The following is a 23,181-nucleotide window of genomic DNA, read 5'->3' on the forward strand; positions in this document are numbered from 1 at the left end:
GGGGAGTGCCATTCCTAAACCATGAAAGCAGCTTTTACTTGAGAAAGTAAAATCCCAGGCAGGCTTTTTTTTTTTTTTCCACAGTCCCTTTCACAGGAGCAAAGGCCGAAGGAAATCAAGGAATGAAGAAAATTTGAGAGGTAACTATTCTGCTGGGAGCAGATGACATGGCTGGCCCCATGCCATACTGTCATCCACTTCTGCCTGGCACCTTTCTGCTCAGCCATGGTGGCAGGGGCAGCCACGGAAAGTTGGCAGCTCCTTCCAGAGACAGGCCTGATGACCCTGACCCAGAGCCAGGCCTCACACCACACCATGGCAGCTCACTCTCAGCATTCCTTGGACAGGCTTGGAGCGGGCTGACAGCCTGCCAGGACACCACTGATACTCTAACAGGGCTCCTGCTGCGAGTTTGTCAGCTGGGGCTGAGCCCAGCCACGCAGCATGGCACAGCCATGGGAATCCCTGCACTGGGAATCAGGCAAGCACATGCTGGCCAGCGGGATCACAGACAGCAGGTCCCTACAGGATCGTGTCATTTGTGTCTGTGCCAAGGCCTCAGGTCTGTGCCCAGAGCACAGGGCCAGAGATTGGATGCCAGGATTTTGCAGAGCATCTCTTGACTCCATGGGGAGAAACCTCGGGCGGCCTGGGAGCTCTGCAGCACACAGGGACAACCTGACATCCCTACTGGACATAGCTGTTGGGGTGACTGGGGTGTCCATGTGGCATCTCTGGGGCTTGTGGCTGTGGAGGCACATCTCCACCAAGCACACACTGTCCTGCAGCCATATGGGACATTTGTACTCTGAAGGGAACATAGGTGTTGGAAAGCAAACCCTAGAGATGTGAGACTAATTCAGGATATGGAAAGAGGTTTGCAAGGTAGTGACCCAGGGACGTGGCTCCGACTGGGAAGGGAGGAGGCAGTCCCAGCTCTATCTAAAACCAATAGCTGCAGATGAGATGACAAACAGCACTCAAAGCCAGGTGCCATAGCTGCAGAGCAGGCAGGGAGGAGACACCTCTAGCCATCAGCCCGAACATTACCCCAGCAACCACACGACCCACAGGTGAGATTCCCCAGCTCCTCACTCCCAGTGTATGCCATTCAGGTAGGACTGGGGGAATAACCAGATCCCAACACAGCATTACAGACTGGAAGGGACCTTTCAAGGTTATATAGCCCAACCCTCCTGCCACGGGCAGACATACCTCCCACTTGCACAGAGCCCTGTCCAACCTGGCTTTGAACGTTTCCAGGGATGAGGCAGCCACAGCCTCTGTAGGTAACCTGTACCAGACCCTTTCCACTCTCAGAGGGAAGAATTTCTTCCCAGCATCCCATCTAACCCTGCCCTGTGGCAGTGGGAAGCCATTGCCTCTTGTCCTGTCACTCCAGGCCCCTGTCCAGAATCCCACTCCAGCTCTCTGGAGCCTCCCTAGACACCGGAACAGGCTCTGGGGTGCAGCACCCGAAGCGTCGCCGGCTCGATGACACCGGAGCGCTCCCGCCGCGGGGCCGGGGGGGCGCTGAGCCGCGGGGGCGGGGCCTGAACGCGGTGAAGCCCCGCCCACCTCTGGTCCCGCCCCGCCCCTGGCCCCGCCCCCCGCCCCTGGCCCCGCCCCCCGCCCCTGGCCCCGCCCCCCGCCGCCGCGGCTCTGACCGACCGCCGGCCCCGCCCTCGGCGCGCGCCCCGGCCCGCCGCTGGCCCCGCCCCCGGCACCTCCCCGCCGCCCGCAGCCGCCGCGGCTCCGCGCTCGCCCGTGTCCGTGTGCGTGTCCGTGGACGATGGTGGCGGCCCGGGGGGCTGCCGCCCGCCGCGGAGCGCTGCTGGTGCTGCTCGCCGCCTTCGGATCCTTCCGTCTGCGCCTCGCCCGTGCCGGTGAGTACCTATTCGTTCCCCCCACTCCCGTGTCCGTGTCCTCTCCCTTCCCCCGCGGATGCTCGCGTCCCCTCCCACGACTAACCCTGATGCGGTTGCTCCCCTCTTCACCCCCGTTATCCCCATCCCCGCGAGGGATCGGTCCGTGGGTGTTGGCGTTTTTGGGTGGAGGCGATGTAGGAGAGAGGTGCCCCCGCCACGAAGGCGCACGGGGCTTTCTCACACCCTGCGGCGCTCCCCGGGGACGGGCAGCGCCTCCCCGTCACTCTCCTGCCCGCTGCTGCAGGCAGGGGCCTGGCAGCGGGTGGCAGCGCCGCAGGGCTGGTCCCCAGCAGCTGTTCGGGGGCTCTGGAGGGACCCACATGTGCATCCTGGAGTGGGGAAGGAGCACCTAGTCATGGGAGCGGCCCTCATGAAGCACCTTTATTGGTTGGAAAAAAAATTAAAACAACGTCCAAAAACCACCGAAATAAAGAAAAACATAAAGGTGCTGCAGTGACCGAGACATCCCGGGGAGCCGCCGGGGGCTGCGCTGGAGGGAGCCCTGTTTGCCCACCTGCCTCATTGCCCCGGGAGTGGCCGCAGCACTGCCCCACTACACCAGTGACGGTGACATTTCTGCTCTCCGCCGGGGCAGAAGGAATGGGTGGCCTTTGCGCTCTCCCGTGCAGCGCTGCCCTAAGCCGCCCTGCCGTCTGCCGTCGTTTCGGGGCGTTCAGCTTTGGTTTGTTTGAGTTTTGGTCTGGGTTAGGGCATTTCCCCTCCTGGGGCGCTGGACGTGCTGCATGTCCCTTTGCTCCGTGCCCACTGCTGGGGTTCGCGGGGCTGTCACCGGGCACAAACGGCGGCCCCAAACCGCAGCTGGCCCCAAGGCGCCTCGGTGCCTGCGGGGAAGGCTGTGGCTGCCCGCCCCGGGGAGGTGCGGTGTCCCTGCCTGGGTACGGCCTGTCTCGGGCAGGTGCTTTCCGCCTCGCTGGCGCAGGAGCCGAGAAGGGCCTCCTGGCTGCCGGCATTGTTTGCGATCCCATATTGTTTCCCTGCTCCGGCTCCCGGAAGGGCAGACGCCGGGCAGGCGGACGCCAGGCGGGCAGGCTGCTGTCAGCCGGGGCCCGGGCGGCCTCGCCGTGCTCCCATGTGCTCTCAGGGACGGCAGGAAGATGCTGTAGTTTTTATGTCTCCCAGTGGATCGAAAAGTCTGTGTGTTTCCACGTCGGAGGGTTGGAGGTAGAGGTGGGGATGGTTCTGTGCTCTCCCTCTTCCTAGAGCCAAGGCTGGGGTGGCCCGGCCAGAGGTACTGCTGACACAGGCTGAGATGGGAGGAAGGAGATCTGGGCGGCTCGGATGAGGCCCCAGTGATCCAGCATAATCTCCACTCCTCCTGAATTTCAGGGGTTAATGCAGGATCATCTATCTGGCAGTGCTGGTTGGGCAGGGTCCCTTGAGGAGCTGCTGGGGTGGCTGTGCCTGGGTGCTGTCACAGGGGGCTGGTGACAGTTTCCCCTTCCCCTCCCTTCCCAGCCCTAGGAGGATGCTGGAGGTGAGGTGAGGTGTGGTGCTGTGCACTACATCAGCAGCCTCTTCCAGTGTTGGGATATTGCACGCTCTTGGCACACATGGAGTTGGATTTTCAGCTCAACCTCTTTCCCCTGAGAGAAGCTGGGGACGGTGTCTTCGTGCTGTTTCCAGCAGCAGCAGCCCATTGCCGGGAGTTCGAGGCTGTGTGGCATGTGGCAGTGGTGAGCTCCAGATAGGTTTCTCCTGGGCATGGCTGAAGAAATATCCCTGGGGTGCTGGATAGGTAAAGTAGTCTCTGTCCCAACCTTCCTCTGAGTGCAGTGCAGCACAGGAAGCACTGGCTGTTTCTTCTCACTTTACAATAATCTGCCTTTGGCAGATAGGGCCAAGCTTGGCTTTCTCTGGGATGGCTGTGGGGTGGAAGTGGCAGGCCCAGGAGCAGCTCCTACTCTGTGGTATGCTAGTGAAACTGGCTCTTGGCGAGGAGAGAGCCAGGGAGAAGGTCCTGCACCACCATACCCGTGTCCTCCTGCCTCTGCAGCTCCATCAAAACTTCTTCAGACAGGGACTGGCATCTCTTTCTCCTCCTCCTCCTCCTCCTCACTTTCCTTGGCTGGCACTGCAACCCAGAGCCCCTGCAGCAGATGCCATCTCCCGGGATGCAGCTGCACGTGGCTCAGTAACATTGTCATCCTGGTGTGAGCCTGATCTGAGCTGGAGGAAGGGCAGCAGTGCTTTGGAGGTGCTGCAGGGTGGTTTAGGTTTGCTTGCTGCCCCTTAGCTTTTTTTTCCCACGTGTATGTACCACACCAGGCTTTGGGCAGAGGCCCTGCCTTGCTTCATTTTCTGGCTTCATTTCCTGGAACATGAGTGAGAGCTGTATTTCTCCGGGCTTCTAGAATAACTAGGTTGCCAAATTTCATCTCTTATTATTATTGTCACTATCGTAAACAAACAACAAAAAAAATGTTTTCCAAATGAGATGACAGACTAGAACCCCATTTTTTAATAATCCTGAACCTTGCTGCCACAGCCATCACTTCACAACCCAGACATCTGAAGAAGATGCTCGGCAGTATCTGAGTTGTTGTTTCCAGTCCAAGTGACCCATTTGGCCACGTTTGACCTGCCAGCTTCGCGCTGCAGCTCCTCCTCATGCTGCTCCACAGGGACGTGGGTGGGAGCACAGATGCTGGTGTTGATACTGCTGGTGCTCTGCAGTGGTGCAGGCACTGCTCAAAGTTCCCAGCTGGGCACGGCTAGGCAGGAGCCATCCCCTGGGAAATTCCCACGCTCTGCCTGTGGTGGGATTGTCCACCTCTTGGCTTTTCCTCCTTGCCTGTTTGTCCATCACTGTGCTGGGGATAGGGTTGGGACACAGTGGACGCAGTGGCCCCAGGGACCCCTGAGCTGACCCCTCAAGCTGCAGCAGCTCCAGGCTGCTCTTGGGAGCAAGGCAGCAGGACTGGTGCTGCACCCATGGTGCTTGCCCGGGCCTGGGTGCCCTGCTGAGCTCCCCAGGGCTCTGCCCAGTGGGTGAGCAGGGAATGGTCTCTCAGCCCCACAATATCCTGCGATTCAGTCTGCAGGAATAGCCCCAGTTTTTACTTGAGGCGCAGGAAAGGTTGTCTGGGTCCCCCCTGGGACTGGTAGCAGTGGTGGGCAGTGGTCCCACTCAGCCACCCCATCCCTTCAAGCCTCCTATCCCTCCATAGTGGGGTGTCCTCTGCCACACTGGTGCAGACCAAGTGTTTCTCCATGCAGCAGCTGGGGTGCTGCTCCTGAATTTAATTTTCCATGTTTTTTTTTTTTCTTGGAGATAATGTCCCCACCTTGTCACCTGTGGTTACATGTGCTCAGGTGCCTCCCACTGTGGGAAAGGAGCCCTTGTGGGGTGAGGTGTGGAGGAGCTGGGATGTGGGCAACAGGCATCTCATGGCACTAGTACCCATTCTAGGGACATGGGCAGGGTTCTGCCTGTAGGCCTGAGGAGGAGGAATGGGTGGAAACTTATCTGATAATTCCAATTGCTGAATCAGCATCAAGGAAGACTTTATGGAGGAGATGGGGTGAGGGTTCCTCATCCCTTTTGCTGTAGTTTTGTGGGGACTCACAAATCCATGTGCACCCCAGCAATACCCTGGAGGTGCCAGTGCGTGGAGAGCTGGAGCTCAGGGTGGGGAGGCTGGGATTCCAGAGCCAGGGGCCCGCTGTGCAGAGTCAGGTCCATTGGATCTGTGATTCCCTGGCAGCTCTGGAGAGCAGCCCCCAACCCCAGGGAGCCTCAGTCTTCCCACAGCACAGGGGAAGGTGCATCATTGCCTGAAATGTCTCTTCTGGGCCATGGGGGTATTAAGGGCTGTAATCAGCTTAGCCCTGCCAGATGCTTCCGGGGGGGCACAGTGTCAGGGGGGTGACAGCGTGGTCAGGGCACTGGGGACAAGAAGGTTGGTGGTGGATGCTGGAGACCAGAGGGGTGATGGGGGGTATCAGGGGTGACAGTGTGGCAGGGGGGACAGAAGGGGTCACAGGATGCACAGTGTACTGGAGACAGGAGAGGTGTGGTGGTGCTGGGGACAGGAGGGGTGAGAGCACACTGGGGACTCTGGGAATGAGAAAGTTAATGGGGGCTGCTGCAGACAAGAGCATCGATGTGGTGATGGGCATGTCGTGGACAGGATCAGTGGTTTGGTGCCCAGAGACAAGAGGGGTGATGGGGTGGCCTCTCCCCTTGTGCAGGGTGCTGGGTCCTTGGGCCCACGGTACAGAAGCAGTCATCAGTCAGTCCCATCCCTGCATTAAATCCAGTAAACACGGTACCCTGATGCTTGGTCCCCTCCAAAAGCTCTGGGTCTGGTCCATGAGAGGGGTAGTGGCTCCCCTGGGCTGGCTGGCCTCAGCACTCCAGGGGCTGGCCCCAACACCACTGCCAGCACTGAGGTATCTCTCCTGTGCCTTGGCATAACCCAGCACTGCTGCTGCTCCAAATGGCAGCTGCAGGCCTGTAATTAGCCACTTCATGAGCTAATGAGAACTGCAACGGGAAGAAACTGGCCGTTAAGTGCCTGGAGTGAGCTTTGAATTGGAGGAAGGAAACACAGGCAGAGCAGGTCCTGGTCCCTGCCTTATCCTGCCCGGGAGCACCACGGGCTGCAACTGTCTGTTAACTCATGCACACTGTGACACATGCCGGGGTGCTTCCTGCACAGATAGAGGATGGCAAAACCTATGAGAGATATTTGCTGGTTGAGTGGGAGCCCATCACACTAGGTGGGTGACATGAGAGGTGACATGTCAGCTGAGTGCTGGCAGGACCCTGACCCTTGGTGATACAGGTGTTCCCTGGGCTCCTGCCCCTGTTCTGTTCCTAGAGAAAGGAGACTGTGGTGGAGGTGGAGGCAGGAGGTGTGGAAGGTACAGGTCTCCAGTGCACCCATAGCACCCATGGCTGCTGCTTGGGCTCGGCTGGAGGTCAGCAGGGGAGTGCTCCTGGGGAGCCTGCAGCTCTCTTGTAGAGGGCCCTAAATCAGGAGAGAGGGCGGCCGGTGAGCTGCTGTAATGTGGCTCTTCCTATGCAGCATATACCCCAAAATCTCTGGATCCAGCTCTTTTGGCACCATCTGCAGCCCTTTTCAAAGAGCCCAGCAGCACCCTCGGATGTAGCTGTGCATCCCATGGAACCCCAGTCTCTGTGTTGATGGGCCCTCAGTTTCTGGGCTCTGCCCCATGGGACACAATGGCCCTCCATCTCTTTATCACTGGGGTGGCATAGCCATAGGTGCAGCCCCAGCAGGGTAGGTGCTGCAGCCCATGCATTTCTGCCTGCCTCTGCTCTTGCATGTCCACTGGCACAGAGGCTACCCACCCAGAGTCCCCTTGCCAGCCCTTGTTCCAAAGGCACAGCCATAAAGGCTGGCCCCTATTGCTCCAGCACCCGTGGGTGAGGAGCCATGTCCCAAGGCACCTGTTTCAGGGTGATGGGCTGGTGAGAGCACCAGGGCTGGTGCCAGGCAATGACTAGACAAAGGGAGCTGGACAGACAGACAGAATTCCCAGCTTGAGCAATGCCACCTCTGTGCTGCTGGAATCATCAGCAAAATTATGCTGGTGCCTCTTTCTCAAAGGCTGCAGGATTTCTCTGGTGGTGGTAGGGGATGGCTTTGGCTTTACCAAAGAGCATCTTGGCCCTGGTGGGCACAGTGGTGCCGCTGCTCCAGATGGGTATTTCCAGCCCAGTAGTGAAAGTGTTTGGGAGCTTTTGGCTGCTCTCAGATGCCCGAGCTGTGGTGGCCCCACGCCTGGCAGGTCCTTGGGTGCTGAGCTGTGGGGTGGGCTGCCCCCTCCCACCTCCCTGCCATCACACAGTGAGAGCTCACCCAGGGCTGTGGCTCTGCTGCAGCTCACTGGACAAGTATATACCCATGAGGTGCTGTCCTGCTGATGGGTCAGTGCCCAGGAATGCCGGGAGGAGAGAGCTGGAGCCCACCCCTTCCCTCCAGACTGCTCAGCGCTTCAGGTGGCTCTGTGGTGCCAGGGCTGCCCATCCCCTGCGATGCAGGTACAGCAGGGGTTCAGCACAGTGCTGGGCTGCTCACTGGAGTATTCCAGAGCACCTCAGGGGTGCAAGGGGGGGGCCCGTGCTCACTCTGCACCATAACACTGGCCACCAGCTGCTTCACTTGTGACGTGGTGCAAAACCTGCCCAATAAGAAGGGAATTAAAGAACCCAACCCTGGCCCCAGCAGGCTCAGGGCATGTGCAAAGATCGTTGGTATTTACTTGAGCAAAACCTGATAAACAAGATTTAAAGTGGGTGGTTCGGGCTGCAAAGAGCAGCCAGATGCATGGGGATGAGGTGGCATCGGTGGCAGCCTGGGATCCCCAGTATGGGTGGGTGTGCATGCACTGAAGCAAAGCCAGTGGCAGGTTTGGGCAGGCAGGCCTGAGAAAACGGTGTGTGGCACCTGGTTTGCCTTTTGCTTTTTAAATTATTTCTTCTCTTCTGAATATCTGAAGCCACTTGTGGCTGGAGACCCCCTGGCACAGCAGGGGCACAGGGGGGATGCAGTGGTGAACATCCTGGATGTAGCAGCCTCTGCAGGGCTGGAGTTGGGGCTGTCAGCATCCAGGGCTGTTGAGGCTGGGATACCAGGGCGCTCACTGGCTTGATGCTCTCCTCACCAGCCACAGGCAAGGGGAGCCATGTCCTCTTCTACCTCCTGGCTCTGCCCAGTCTCTGCTGGGGTCTGTATCTGTGGTTTGCTGGAGCTGTTTCAACCCATGCTGGTGCTATCTCCTGTTCCTACAGCCCTGCCAGTCCAGCTGTTTCGTTTGTAGGCAGGCTGCCAGGGCAAGGAACAGGGATTTTTCTGGCCCGGTTAAGGGCTTTTGAGTACTGATGACACAAAATTCCGCTCCTTCAGCCTCGTGGAGGTTGCCTGGTTCTGCCGCAGCCTGGAACCACAGGAGCAACTTGGGATTTTGGGGCACTTGTAGATGGGATCTCCTCTAGAGCAGGGACAGGCTCTGAAGGAACACTGTTGGTTGGGAGGCAATATATGTTTGGGGATGCTGAGGGCTTGGTATCTCCCCACCTCTGCAGGAACCTAGCTCAGCTCCTCCTGGCCCTCCTTTTCCTCCTTGACATTGAATGTGGAGCAGGACAAGGCTCTGGAAGCCCATCATGATGGCCTCAGGGCTGCAGCATGGGTGTCCATCACACTGTCTGTGCTGTCTGTAGCCCAGGGCTCTGGGCTGGTGGCCCCAAAGCAGCAGGAGGATGAGGATGGGAGTGGGGGGAGTGCTGGTGAGGCCTTTTTCCATTGTTCCTGGGTGGGGCTGTGTCTGGTGGGACTGTCCCATCAGTGGGACTGTCCCCTCGGTGGGAGCAGGGTGCAGTGAGGCGTTTGCTGTGCAGACATGAGGAATGCTCCCAGGCGTTCCCTACAGGTGTTCCCTGGCCCCAGCCTGTGGCCCAAGACTGTTGGCACTGCGTCTTGGCCGTGACAGAAACTGTGCTGGAGATCATTTCTGCCAGCTGGGCCAGACCTCAGCACCCACCAGCCAAAGCTGGGAGCCAGGACACAAGCCCTGGTGGCCTCAGGGATGGGAGCTGGTGGTATGTTGCATGTGCCTGATGAAATCTGCTGAAGGACAAAGAAGCATTTCCAGCTGCTCCCCCACTGGTGGACTAGCACACACCAGTGCTGCTGCAGGACATGGGCCATGGCTGTGCCACATGCTCTGTCCCCAGCAGTGATGGGATGTGACCAGCGTCCCCCCACTCCTGGTTTCCCGGGTCAGCGCTGCAGAGAGCCCTGTTCTGCTGTCTCTGCGTGGGAGGGGGCTTGGCTGCTGCAGCTTCAGGGGCAGGAGAATGCAGCAGTGACGTGAGCAGCTGCTGGCAGTGGCAGGGCTCGTACAGGGACTGCCCGAGCAGTGGTGCCAGCTGTGTCCAGGAGTGGGCATGCCTCCAGGGGTTCAGCCTGTTCCCCATCCATCTGCTTCCTAGTGCATGATACAACCAGGCAGGGGGATGCAGCTAGGTCAGGAAGCCCTCCAGGTCGCAGCTACCAGCAGGGTGTCCATGCTGCAGTCACTCTGTGTGTCACTTGTGGCTGGTGTGTGTCACCCATGGCGAGTGTGTACAGTGTCTGTTTCTGCAGCTGCTGGCAGTCGCTGTCCCTGACTCACTCCAGGAGCCACAGCCCTAGGCATGGGGCAGTGTGGGTGAGTCGCTGGGATGCCTCAGCAGCCCCTGCTCCTGCCTGCTGCTGGACAGCAGCACTGCCCCCTGGCCAGGGAGGCTGTGGACAGGGGATAGTGAGACCTCAGGGCTGGGATCTGGTGGGAGCATCATGCCAGTCTGCCTGCCCACCAGCCAGGGCTGCTCCAGAGCACTCCTTCAGAGCCAGGAGCACTTTGCAGAGCCGGGAGGGAGCCACAGGCAGTGCCAGCTGGCAGTGGAAGTACTGGGAGGGCAGGCTGCGGGCAGGGCCTGCAGTAGTTCCCACATTATCTGGCTGGACCAGGAGGAGGAGGAAGAGGAGTGACCTTGGAGCGGAGCTGGCAGAGGTCACACTTCTGCATGCCCTGTGGGGGCTGCTGCCACTGTCGGCCCTCTGTCATGGCCCTGCTGCGGTCTTCCCTCAGCCTCAGCCAGCATGCAGGGGCTGGAGTGGGAGTGAGACCTGCGCCCTGTTCCCCAGACACCCGATATCCCCCGTGCTCAGTGCCCATGTCCCACCAGGTGCTGTGTCCTGCTGCCATGGAGGGGCCATGCCCAGTGGTCCTGGCGAGCTGCTCTGTGCCCAGTGGCTGTGCAGCCAGTGCCCAGTGGGCTCAGCCCATGCCCAGTGGGCTCTCCCAGCTCACACTGCTCACACTGGCAGCTAGCTGGGTGTTGGCATTGCTGGGACCTTAAACATTCACACCAATGCTCAGCGCTAATTAATTATCCTCTTACGTTCACTTTATCTTTCTTATCTGCAGCAGTGATGCAGCGGGGGCAGTCCTTGCCTCCCTGGACACACAAATGTCCTCCTTGGTTTTATTATTGTTTCTTTTTCACCTGTATGTTTTGGCATGAGTGTGGAAGAGCTGCTCCACCCAGTCTGTGACTGCCAGTGGCTCTATGCTCTGCCTGGGCACTCCCTCTCACAAGCACTCTGCTGGTCCTAAATACCACCCTGGTCCTGAATACCACCCTGGGTGCCCAGCACAGCTCTCCCCTGGCTGAGTCCTTGGGGATGGAGCTTTGTGCTCAGCTTTCCCCCGTGGATAACACATCCTGAGGCCTTGCTGCTCACATTTCCTCCTGGGCACAGGTCTGTTTCTGCTTACGGGTGTCCCCAGCTCATGCCTACCTGTTGTGTGTCTGTGCCAGCTGCTGTGTCCCCTGCCCACGCTGGCCTTGGGCTGGAGTCACTGCCTGCAGGGAGCCCCTCGGCTCCTCCAGCACTGGCAGCTCGCCCAGGCCTGAGCTTGGTTTAAGGGGCTACCCCAGCTGTGCTGTTCTGGGCCCACCTGCACAGGAGTTGAGCCCCGTGGCAGGGCAGTGACAGCAATTGGAGCATCCCCCTCCTCTGAACACCCCTGGCACATCTGGACAGCAGCATTCTGGCTGTGCCATGTCTGGTGCTGGCCACACATTCCATATCATTCATGCTGCTCTGGTCTGTACTGTCCTGCTGGCAGGGCAACGCAAGGTTTGTGTCCTCACAGAACCCCACCTTGGACCCCAGCTTGGGTTCCTCTGCCCATCCCACTTGTGGCCAGGCCATGCTGGGCTGCACTGGTGCCAAGTAGGGGCTGTGGTTGCAGTGGGGGCTCCCAAACTCCCCCCAGCAGCCCTGCAGGTGCCAAGGCAAGACTGGGAACTGCAGCAGGCCTGCTGGCACTGGTAACAGGTGGGTGACACGGTGGTGACATGGCCACAGCTGGGTGGAATTGGGACCCACGTGCTGTGCCTGCCCTAGTACCCCACTTTGGGGTGAGTGTTCTGGGGGGGACCCATGGCCAGAGTACTGGGGAACCCACCACCTCCCTCTCGAGCACTGGACAGGTGGCACCACCCCCAGGAATGTGTGAGCGTGCAAGGGTGGAGCAGCACTGGGGCAGTGACAGCCCCAAAGGGTGACAGCAGTCAAGGCTGGAGGTGCCTGTGGCACCTGTGTGCTGGGATGCAGAGTGCTCTGTCCACATCTCCTAGCGTGGCGCTGAGGTGCCCACTCCCACCAGCGCAGGACTCTCACTGCTTGGCTTTGAGGTGGGCTCAGAGAGTGGCAAAGCCCCTGTGAGCCCCTTCAGGGTGCCTACACAGCGCTGCCAGCTCACCAGCCACTGGCTGGTGACACATGAGGAGCTCTGAATTGCAGCCAGTGACAGCTGGGCAAGCACAGCTCATTCCTCAAACAGAGATAACAGCCTTCACTGGGATCCAGGCTGGGCTTTATTTACCCAGGTGCTGGACTCTGGCTCGGGCTCTGTCCCCGTCACTCCCCACAAGGTGGCTCTGAGGGTCTTGTCGATGTCTGGTGCTGGGGGGTGACTCACACCGGGGTGACTTTCTCCGCCAGTTATCAGCTTTCAGCAGCACCTGTTTTGGGGAGAAGTGTTTCTATGAGCCTGTGGCACAGACCAGGGCCCCTACAGGTGTGTTTCCCAGGTGACATGTCCCCTGCCTGAGGCTGCACAGTGTCACAACATCCCCCTGCCCCAATTTTTAAACAGAGCCACCTTGAGAGTAACCTTAGGGAGGTGAAGCCAGAAGCTGAGTCCAATTTCTGTGCTTAGACATCTGATTATTTGCCCATTAAGCACTAACTGCCCCCCAGCCACGTGGCCAAGCCCCACACTATGTCCAGGGAGCAAATAGTCCAGCGAAAAACCCACTGTGGGCATGGTGGGCACTTCCCCACCCCAGAGCACCCCTCCAGGCTGCTGTGCCTGGCATGGGGGTTAGCCAGCATTAAAACTGCAGTTGCTGCACCCTTGCCAGTGCCAGCCAAGGTGGGGAAGGTGATGAACTTCCTCATGGGGTGCAGTGGGGAGTTGCCTGGGCACAACCTGGGGGTTCTTAGTAGCAGCTGCACCCTCCAGGGAGCAGTTTGATGGTGAAATGTGGCCATGCAAAGGCAGGGGGTGGCATATCCCACTTGTGTGGCTTTGGGGTGACATCTTTCCTGCCCCCTTGCTGGGAGGAGCAAAACTGTCGTGAATTGTGTCCTGGTGGTTCCATCTTCTCAGCTGTGTAGAGGGTGCTGCCCTCCTCACCTCTGGTGTGCTTCAGGGCTAGGGATGCTCAGGACAGCCCCCGGAGCTGTGGTGCCACTGGCTGTGGAGTGCACTGAGGCTGTCCCTGGTGTGCTGTGCCCAGGCACAGGTGCAGGGACGAGTGGGTGGCTGGTGCATTGCTGGTGTGGGTGTGGGCAGTGAGGGCTGGCAGGAACTGCTTGGGGCATGTGGGACAGTGCTGGGAGCTGATTGCTTGTGTGACTCACTGCCAGCCTGGCCCTGCTCCCAGTGCAGCACCACAGTCCTGCTCCCACACACTGCTGCAGGCATGGCTGTTCACAGCAAGGTGAGGGGCAGAGTAGGGTAGCGGTGTCTCACACCCCCACCCAGCTGTGCAACCCCTTCCAGCTGTGCAACCCCTTCCATCTCTTCCTCCCATGAGTTGTGCCCAGCCTGAGTGCTGGGTGCACTGAGGGGCACCTGGTTCTACACCACCGTCAGTTTGTGAGGGAAAGACACTCGTGCTGCAGCAGGACCAGCAGTGTCACCATCAAACCCAGGACCCCACTGTGTCCCCAAGAGCCCCTTGCCGCAGGTGGTACCTGAGTGCTGGTCCTTCCTGTCACAGTTTCAGCTCTGCACGTGGTTTGCCACCATCACCTGGTCAAGGACTCAGCTTTGTGTAGGACACGGGGACCTTGTGTCCCCCTCGTGGGGTGCAGACCCAACCATGATGGCACTGCTGTGGTGACGCTGCTGTTCACCACGATGACACAAAGACTCCACCTTCAGAAGGCTGAAAGTGACTCCTTTATTCTTGGGATGTGTCTCCCTTGTATACTATTCTACACAGACCAATTCGGTTGGTGAAACAAAGACAAGCCTCTTCAATCACATTGGTCAGAGCAGAAGGACATGAAGAAGAAGTCCCTCCTAGGGAAAAATGTAAACAGATTTGCAGTTACGAAAACATCTCTTGTTTACAGAAAATTCCCTGGGAAAGGGATTTCAGAAAACTAAAACATCTCAGGCACAAACCAGGGCTACACTGTGGCACAATGGGTTGGTGAGGCTGGAGCCTGGGGGACTCATGTCTGTACCCAGGGAGTGGAGACTCCCTCGGGCTGATGTGGGCATGAGATGCCCCATGCAACTGAGGTTTGGTGTGCAGTTCAGTGCCAGGGAGGGCTGCCTCCCACTGCTTCCTCCAGGGAATACTGAAGGGATGGGAGCCTAAGTGCTGGTACCAGCACTGTCACACCCTGCTGAGGCTTTGGTTTGGAACTTTTGGTTTGACAGTCACCACACAAGCATTGGTCTGTGCTGGTTGGATTTCATCTCCCCATGCAGGGCAGGCAGAGGGAGGAGATCCTGGTCACTGCCAGCTCTGCAGGGCTCAGAGTGTCCTGCAGCAGTCCCATGGAGTGTCCCACGGGGTGGTGGCACACTGGGGCTGAGGACCTTGTGGGGTATGGGCACTGCATGCTTATCACTGCATACTGCCTTGTGCAGGTCATGGAGACACAGACCACCTCAAGTTGGAAGGGACCCATGAGGATCATCGAGTCCAACTCCTTGGTCATTGAGCTCATGGTTGATTCCAGCTGGTAATGGCTTTGTGGAGGCAAAGCAGGGCTGAGGGGTGGCTGTGGCAATGCCCATTGATAGCCAGGAGCTGTGCAGGAGCAGTCATGGGCAGCCTGGGACAGCTGGGTCCCATTCCAAGAGGCCATGAACAGACCTGGGGGTGTGTTTGACCCCTCTCCTCCTCCTGAGCTGTTTTGTCCTGTCCCCACAGCAGCGTCGTGTCCCCGGAGCCTGGACTGTGCCCTGCAGCGCCGAGAGTTCTGCCCACCAGGGTCAGGTGCCTGCGGGCCCTGCCTGCCTCCCTTCCAGGAGGACGACCACGGACACTGTGTCCAGAAGCAGCTCTCACCCAGTGGTAGGTCCACTCACCCTCCACCCCTCTGCCTGCACACCTACCCTGCAGCTCTGGGAGGTTCTCGGCCTTAGGGCAGCCCCTCCACCCCAGCAGTACCCCATCCTCTTCCTTCTCTCCATGGCAGCTGTATCTCTGTGGGGATGGCTGCTCTTCTCCCTCTCACCCCACTTGGCCTCAGCTGGGGGGGTGCTTTTGGGCTGGCAACCCCATTCTGCTCTATGTGCATCCTGCTCTGTGTGCATCCTGCTCTATGTGCATCCTCCTCATGCAGCTTGGAAAGCTGTGGCTGAGCTATTTCTGTGCCCCCTTATCACGGGCTCACCTCGCAGGTGAGTTAAGGCCATAATTACAGCTCCACACAATTATTGATTGCTATGAAGTTGAGTAACGTGTGTGGCTGGGGAAGAGGCCAGGAGTGGCCATGCCCTCAGGCTGCTCCTGGTGGGTTCTGCGGAGGACTGCCTGGATGCAAGGTGCTCTGGCATGCCTCTGAGTCACCTCCTGGTGCAGAACATCTGTGTCTCCCCCAGCCCGTCCTTCTCCACCTGCTCTTCACTCCCACTGCCCCCAGAAGTCTCCTGCTAAGGGGTTCCCAGCTCCTGGGGAGCTTCTAGAACATGCAGGGTAGCTTATCCTGTGCCAGGCAGGATGGACAGGCACTGATCATTGAACCAGGGAGGCAGCTCCCTGTGCATCTGAACTCCATGCAAACATGGAGGGGTCCTCTGGGGTTTGGGGGATTGCTTTGTGCTGTTGAGCATGTTCAGGATGCTGTCAGAAGGCAGTTGGAGATTCCTTTCACCCTTGGCTCAGCCCAGGTGGGCACATGGAGGATGTCAGAACCCAGCATGCCTTCAGTGCCATTCCTCCTGGCAGGAGAATTCAATCTCCTGTAAATCAGAGGGGAGACCTTCAAAGCGAGGCCCTTTGGCTGAAATGAGAGGGATGGCTGAAGTGAGGGGGATAAAAGGGGATGGCACAGGGGTGGGGTCTAGACTTGGTGTTTGACAGCAGTCAGCACCCCTGCCACAGGCCCTTCATCCACTGACACTGAATGGCTTTAGGAGTTGTTTATAGTTTATTTTTTAATGTGAAGTCTTGAGAGCAAATTCCCCTCTCACAAGGGCTGCACATGCTCTGGCGTCTCCATAGCAACCCAGCTCCTTTCTGCAGGATGTGGCCACAGTTGCATCCTCACCCAGAATGATGCAGGACCACTGCACTATCCTCTAAGGACCCACCATGGGAGGATGGTGACACCAAGGTCTCTCCCAGTCCCATCCTGTTGTCCCAAGCAATGCCACCAGCTTGTGGTAGCAAAAGTGTGGGGACTGTGGTAAATAAAAAAGGGGGATCCCCTCCTAAATGCTCTATTTTAGATCCTGAGAATGCCCAGCTCCTCTTGGCAGGGAGGCACCATTTATTTTTTCCATGGAGGCCTTCTCCTCCTGCCTGTACCTTCATCTTGTAGCAGCACTGGAGAAGGCTGTGAGATTGAAGAGGGGCTGTGATAGCTGCATTTAGGAGGGGATGCAAGGCAAACAGGGGGCTGCTGTAGCTCAGGATGTCTAAGCCTTTAAAGGGGGTACCCTTGCAGCCCTTTTGCTATGTAGGCAGCCCCTTTAAAGGGTTACACATCCTGAGCCACTTGTGACTGCTGGTGACACTAGTCCTGGGATCCTGCCACTGTGCCATCCCCACAGTTCCTGGCAGGAGCCAGGGATCCTCTTCCAAAAGCAGCTTTTTGGGGTGAAAAGCACCATTTGTGGTCTCAGGAGGGCGATCCATGTGAGTGGTGTGTTCCTGCCATTATGGGTAGGGGTCTTGGCCTACCTGGCACAGCATCAGCACAGAGGTGAGATGGGATGCATGGAATCTGGGTACAGTGCATCCCACAGCTGGCTGTCTGCACCTGGCTGCTGCTGTCTTGCACAGGGCTCTGAGCCCCCTAAAATCCCATGCACACCATGGTGCTGCATGTGTCTGTGCTGGGATGTGCTTTGAGATAATGGGTCTCTTCCCTGCTTCTCCTTGACCAGCATGGAGCCCCACTGCTCTGCAAGAGGCACTTTGGGAAAAGGAGGAAAAGGGGCCTCAGCTCACAGGCATGGGGGTTCCTGCTTCCCTGCTTGCTGTGCTGCCAGCACCAAGGAGGACATCAGCCATCCTGGGACAGGACTATGGAAATTAGTGGATTTGTAGGAATTTTGTGCCCTCCTGTGGACACTGTCAATCACAAGTTTCCTCAGCCCAGGGCAGAAGCCATATGTGTCTCTCCTAGGTCTCTGTTTCCCCAAACTGTCAGCGTAGGTGTGTGTCCCAGGGTTAAGCCCTGAGGAGGGGCCAGGGGCAGAGCAGAGTGGCTGCGGGGGCTGTGTGTCAGCCTGGCTGTGCCATCCTGCTGCAGCAGTGGTGACAACTACCATGAGGGGGCACCCGCACCCTGCACAAGCCTTGCCTGCACCCCTGAGCGCCCCTGTGCATGTCCTGTGTGCCCTGTCCCTGTCCTGTGTGCCCTGCCTGGACACTGTTCCTCGCCAGCATCTCTGCTCCTGGGGCAGTCAGGCAGGAACTGGGGTTGTGTTTCCCCGTGTTTCCTGGAGCAGCCCAGGGCCAGCATCTCACACACCCACAGTGCCTGGCAGGACCCAGCCCTCCGTGTCCTCAAATGTGTGGTGGCAACTGTGGCATCACTGGGTGAGGTTTAGCTGCCACACAGAATGGGAGGTGGGCAGCTTTCAGCCACTGGAAGAGAATTTGGTGATAAACATGGTAAGTGGCACAGCCCAGGCACCGCAGCAATGCCGGGACCCCAAACCACTGCCTGAGTGTCCCCTGTGCCACTTCACACACTCCCACAGGGTGGGGGACTCTGAGGGATCTGGCAGCTGCTCTGGATGCTTTTTCAACTTTTTTTTCCTTTTTCCAGCTACATCACATCCAACACGAACACAGCCTGATGGTGGCACACATGGTATGGACAGGGTTGTCCCCTATGGAGACAGACACTTCCTGGAGTGCAGAGGGGAGCTAGAGCCAGAATGTCCTCATCCCCAGGCATTAGGATGTCCCCTGGGCTATCCCCATCCTGGCCACCAGGATGTCCCCCTCAGGCACAAGACTGTTACACTCAGTCCCATGCCGACTCCCTTGCCCGCTGGGACACCTTAGCCCTGTGCTGGCACCTTGGCATCATGGCACTCACCATGGGCACAGCACAACACTGGCACAGCCCCAGCCTGGCACCACTTGGCCATGGTGCTGCTCTGGGATGCAAATAACTGGGTGCAAAGAGCCAGGGAAACCCAGGGCTCCAGCCAAGGGTAGGAGGCTGCAGGCAGTTTGGCAGCACAAGGGCATAGAGGATGTGGGGACAGTGACTCTTGGTGCTTTTGTTTGAAGCACGGGTGTCCCCCTTTTAAATTGTTCTGTGGCTCATGTGGCTCTGAGTCATGGGGCAGCAAGGTGGCCTTTGTGCACGGCTCCAGAGGGAATCAGGGTTTATTTCCAAACTTTGGATGTGAGGACAGATTCCAGAGGAGATGTAATTCTTATAACCTTGAATTATCTGGGAATCAAGCAGCCAGTACCACCTTGCCTTCCTATGTCTGGATTTAGCCCCCTGGGGGCTACATCCCTTGCTGCATGGGGCACCTCTGCCCGCTCCGGAAGGAGCTGCATCCCACCAGGCACTGACAGGAACTGACCCCTCTGCTGGGGCAAGGGCTCCCATGCTCTGCTGAACAGCCACGCTGAGCCCTGCTCTGGGGTGGCTCCAACCACCCTGGGCCATAAAGGACAATTTGGGGTGCAAACCAGTGTTCGAGTGTCCCTGACTGTAACTCACTGTGCTGAAGCTGTGCCTCACCCCTGAGGCAGCAGGGCAGCTGGGGAGTATTTGTCCTGGTCCAGCTCCTGTCCCTCCTCACTCAGAGCTGCTGTGTGACCCCAGGGGCAGGGACACAGGGCAGGTCCTGCACACCAGGTGCTGGCACCCTGTCCTCTCTCACAGAGTCTGCAGGACTTGCTGCCTCTGGCACAAGGGCATATGCTGTTGCTCCTGATCCTCCAGCATTTGTGGGGTGAAAATCCCACAAAAGCAGCAAGGACACACACAGGTGCTGGTGCCCAGCTTTCAGAAAGCTGCATCTGAGGGACCTCAGACTGAACACCACCTGTGTTTGCTGGAGCTGGGACAGGAGCCCCTTCTTGGGGGTACTGGTCTGGCCCTGGGGGTGTGCACCCCACAGTGCCCATCTCACTCCTGTTCTCCCGTAGGACGGACCTCCATTCCCAGCTTGGAGGCAGAAATTGATTTTCTCGCAGATGTGCTGGCCAGGCAGGAGGCTCCTCGCCGTTACCCGCTGCAGGATGGCAGACCCAGGAGTAAGTGCTCACTCCCTGCTCCCAGCAGTGCCAAAGGGCCTCATGGCACCAAACCCTGCACCCCAGGCAGGTTTGCCCTCTGGAGCTGCCCAGGCAATGCTCACAGCTCTGTCTTCTCCTGCAGCCACCTTGGTGCCTGAGGGCAGCAGACAGCGTCTGGCCAGTGGGCTGAGAGAGGGGCATCTGCAGCAGGGTCCTGCTGGCACCATGGCAGCCACCACCCTGCCCACCACTGCCACAGTCCAGAAGTACCCTGGGGTGGAGGCATCTCCCATCCCTGCAAGTGACAACATGGTGCTCGGTGAGACCCTGGGACTCGGAGGAAGGGGTTTCACACCCTCACCAGGGAAGCACGGGCTGGTGTCACCATGCTGCCAGCTCACCTGCTGTCCCTTGCTGTCGTCTCCACCTCTGCAGGGCTGATTGTGGTGTGCACCGTGGCCGGGATCTCAGCACTGATCGTGGCAGCCATCTGCTGGTACAGGTGAGCTGGGGCTGCTGACAGTCCCTTGGTGTCCCTGTGCCCAGGGCAGTATATTCCCATGCTTCCCAGGCATGAGGGGCTGGAAGAGAGGCAATAGCTACCCTTGTCAGTTTGCCCGAGGTGTGGTATCAGGTGGCCAGGGCAGGAGGACAGTAGTGGGACATCCCTGTCCCAGATGCAGGCTCCTGGGAGCAGGTGGCACCTGGTGTGGGCATCACTGTAGTGCAGCATGTTGGTGCCTTGTACCCAGGCCCCATGGAATGGAGGTGGCTGTGCCTGTCATAGTGCCCTCACAGGGAGCAGGGCTGACCCTCCAGGTGTCACTGGCTCTTGAATATTGTCATCTGCTCCTAAGGCTCCCCACATCCTCTAATGGACTAGAGAAGTCATTGTACCCCACACTGGGCACTGGTGAGACACCTCAGATCCTGGGTTCAGTTTGGGGGCCCTCATGGCAGGAAAGACATTGAGGGGCAGGAGCATGTCCAGAGAAAGAAATGGAGCTGGGGAAGGGTCTGGAGCACAGGTGTTATGAGGAGCAGCTGAGGGAGTCAGGAAAGGGGCTCAGCCTGTAGAAAGGGAGGCTCAGGAGGGACCTTTGCACTTTCCACAACTCCCTGACAGGAGGGGGCATCCAGAGGAGGGGCAGGCTCTGCTCCCAGGGAACAAGGGACAGGATGAGAGGAAATGACCTCAAGCTGTCTCAAAGGAGATTTAGGTTGGATATTAAGGAAGATTCATGTGAAGGATGGTCAGGCCTTGGAAAGGGCTGCCTAGGGAGGTGGTGGGGTCACCATCCACGAAAGTATTCAGAAAATATGGATGTGGCACCTGGGGACATGGTTTAGTTGTGGACTTCAGCAGGGCTGGTTTAATGGTTGAACTTGACCTTAGAAAGCTTTTCCAACCTTAGTGATTCCCTGATTCCAATTCCCCTCCCTGGCAGGCTGCAGAAGGAAGTCAGGCTGGCACAGAAAGCAGACTACTCATCGCAGCGAGTAACCAGCCCTCTGCCCTACGACAAGATCTCGGTAAGGCGCCCGTGTTCCAACCTGTGGGGTGTTTGGCACTCAGTGTTCTGCTGGAGGGATTCTCAGACAATGGAGCCCCCCCACCAGCCAGGCTGGGGCCCTCCAAAGCCCAATCTCCACACTTGTTCCTGCTCTCTCCACAGCCCGGGGACAAGACGCTGGCTCAGAGTGCCCAAATGTACCACTACCAGCACCAAAAGCAGCAGATGCTCTCCCTGGAGAAGTAAGCTTGGGAGCAGACAGTGGGTCCAGCCATTAACTGGGATGGGCCTAATCATCCCACTGGGCTTCACCTCCTCTCTACATCTTCTTCCCCCAGACATAAAGAGGAGCCCAAGCTGCCGGACTCAGCCTCATCTGATGAGGAGAATGAGGATGGAGACTTCACCGTGTATGAGTGCCCTGGGCTGGCTCCGGTATGTGGGTGCAGGAGGGCCAGGGGTCCCTGTGCATGTGGGGGTTTCCAACAGTTCCCCGGGATGTGCATTTCTGTGTGAGAAGCCTTTTCCACATGTCCTTCATCAAACCTTGTGGTGGTCCAACCCTTCTGCTGCCCCCATGTCCCTGGACAGCTCCCACTGAAGCTCTCCAGTGGGCAGGAGTGCCAGGACAGGCACAAGGCTTTTCTCTGGGAGCAGAGAACTAGAGCAGCCCTTGGCACACCTGACCCACCATCCCTGTGGTGACAGGGGTATGGGCACCGGGGCTGGGGGGGCTTGTCCTTGTCTCATCCCAACGCCTGGAGCACAGACCTGCGACCCCTCACAGTCAGAGAGGATGTTCCTGGCTAGCAGGGGACTTCGGGGAAGGGCAGGTCTTAACAGCCCTGGGTACAAAGAGCACAAAGGGACGAAGAGGAGCCTTTTACATGGTAATAGCTGTGGAGTGCAGCCATCAGGGCCCAGATCGAGGGTCATCAGTGGGTCTTTACAAGCCCATTAAAGGGCATTGATGGCAGGCAGGCAGTCTGGGCAGGGCACCCCATTCCTGCCAGCCATGGTGGGGGTCCCGTCCTGGGGTCCCTAGTCTGTGCAAAGAAGTCTATTCCTGCCAGCCAGGCTGGGACTGCTGTCCTGGGGTCCCCAGCGCAGCTCTGGGGTCCCATCCCACCCTAATCCTTGTGTTTTACACAACACCCCACCCCATCCCCTCCTGCCGGGGAGGCAGCACCTCGCCAGGGTGATGGGAGTCCTGTGTTCATCATCCATCGCAGCCCCTCTTGGTCGCTCCCCTCCTCCCTCCTCCCTGCCGAGCTGGGGTTCAGACTCGAACACCTTGGGATGGGACAGCTGAATCTCAAACTGTTTTCTGACCTGCTGCCTTTTCCTTTCCCCATCCCTCTCCCTCGCCACGGCAGACTGGAGAAATGGAAGTGAGAAACCCGCTGTTTGACGACTCCTCCTTACACCCCTCCAACCCCAAGTCGCACCAGTAACCACCCCGTCTCTTGCGCCCGAGCTTGCTCCAGACCGTGCCCGCGGCTGTCCCCGGCGGGGTGGCCGTGCCAGAAGGGCACCCACAGCTGGGCCCAGGGAGGCTGGCCCCGCGCTGCCAGACTGTTCGAGCCTGCCCAATAAACACCCACTAACAGCTATGGCGGGGAGGGGCGCGGATCGCCCCCGTTTCCAGCGTTCTTCTTGTCTTTGCTGCTGTGATCGCGTCTCTCGTTGCCCTTTGCTCACAGCTCTCGAGGTTGCAGGGGGGCGGCTGCTTTGGCACGGCAATTTTGGGGGATGGGGGGGGAAGGGGCTGCGGCACTGCCCCTTTGAGGAAGAGGAGGCTGCTGCCCTGTCTGCAGCTGGGCTGATGCACGGCAGCTGAGAAGGAGCCAGAGAGAGTCAGAAAGCAGGAGAGGGCCGGGAGGGGTGGGCATGCTCATGCCTGGAGTCAGGGCTGTCAGCCTGCCCAGAGCCCCTCTGCCAGGGATGGAGCCTTTCTCTGCAGCAGGTGGCATCACTGAGGGCTTCAGTGTCCATTCTGCCTCCTCCACGCCAGTCTGGGCAGCTCCTGGCAGCAGCATAGTGCTCTGGGAGCAATGGCAGAAGCAGCTCGAGCAGGCACTGGCATCACTCCCCAGGATGCTCCTTCGGATGCTGCCCTGTGCTCTGACCCCTTTAAGGGTGTGAGGCTTCAGGTCCCCTGGGGACAATCCCAGTGCCACTGTGGCCTGGGAGTCTACATCAGTCTGTGGTGGCAGAGGAT

The 23,181-nt window shown here is 58.7% G+C and overlaps 1 protein-coding gene across 1 annotated transcript; it reads left to right on the forward strand.

Annotated features, from left to right (window-relative positions):
• Nucleotides 1-1,734: 1,734 nt before the first annotated feature.
• NPDC1 (neural proliferation, differentiation and control 1) lies at nucleotides 1,735-22,573 on the forward strand. The gene is given in 9 exon segments (XM_066332609.1): nucleotides 1,735-1,886; nucleotides 14,935-15,078; nucleotides 19,357-19,464; nucleotides 19,589-19,765; nucleotides 19,882-19,948; nucleotides 20,895-21,016; nucleotides 21,019-21,202; nucleotides 21,299-21,395; nucleotides 22,337-22,573. Coding segments are annotated over 9 exon segments (1,071 nt in total). The 5' UTR covers nucleotides 1,735-1,792; the 3' UTR covers nucleotides 22,415-22,573.
• Nucleotides 22,574-23,181: the final 608 nt, after the last annotated feature.

This window comes from Sylvia atricapilla, chromosome 19, assembly GCF_009819655.1.
Source record: "Sylvia atricapilla isolate bSylAtr1 chromosome 19, bSylAtr1.pri, whole genome shotgun sequence".
NCBI lineage: Eukaryota > Metazoa > Chordata > Aves > Passeriformes > Sylviidae > Sylvia > Sylvia atricapilla.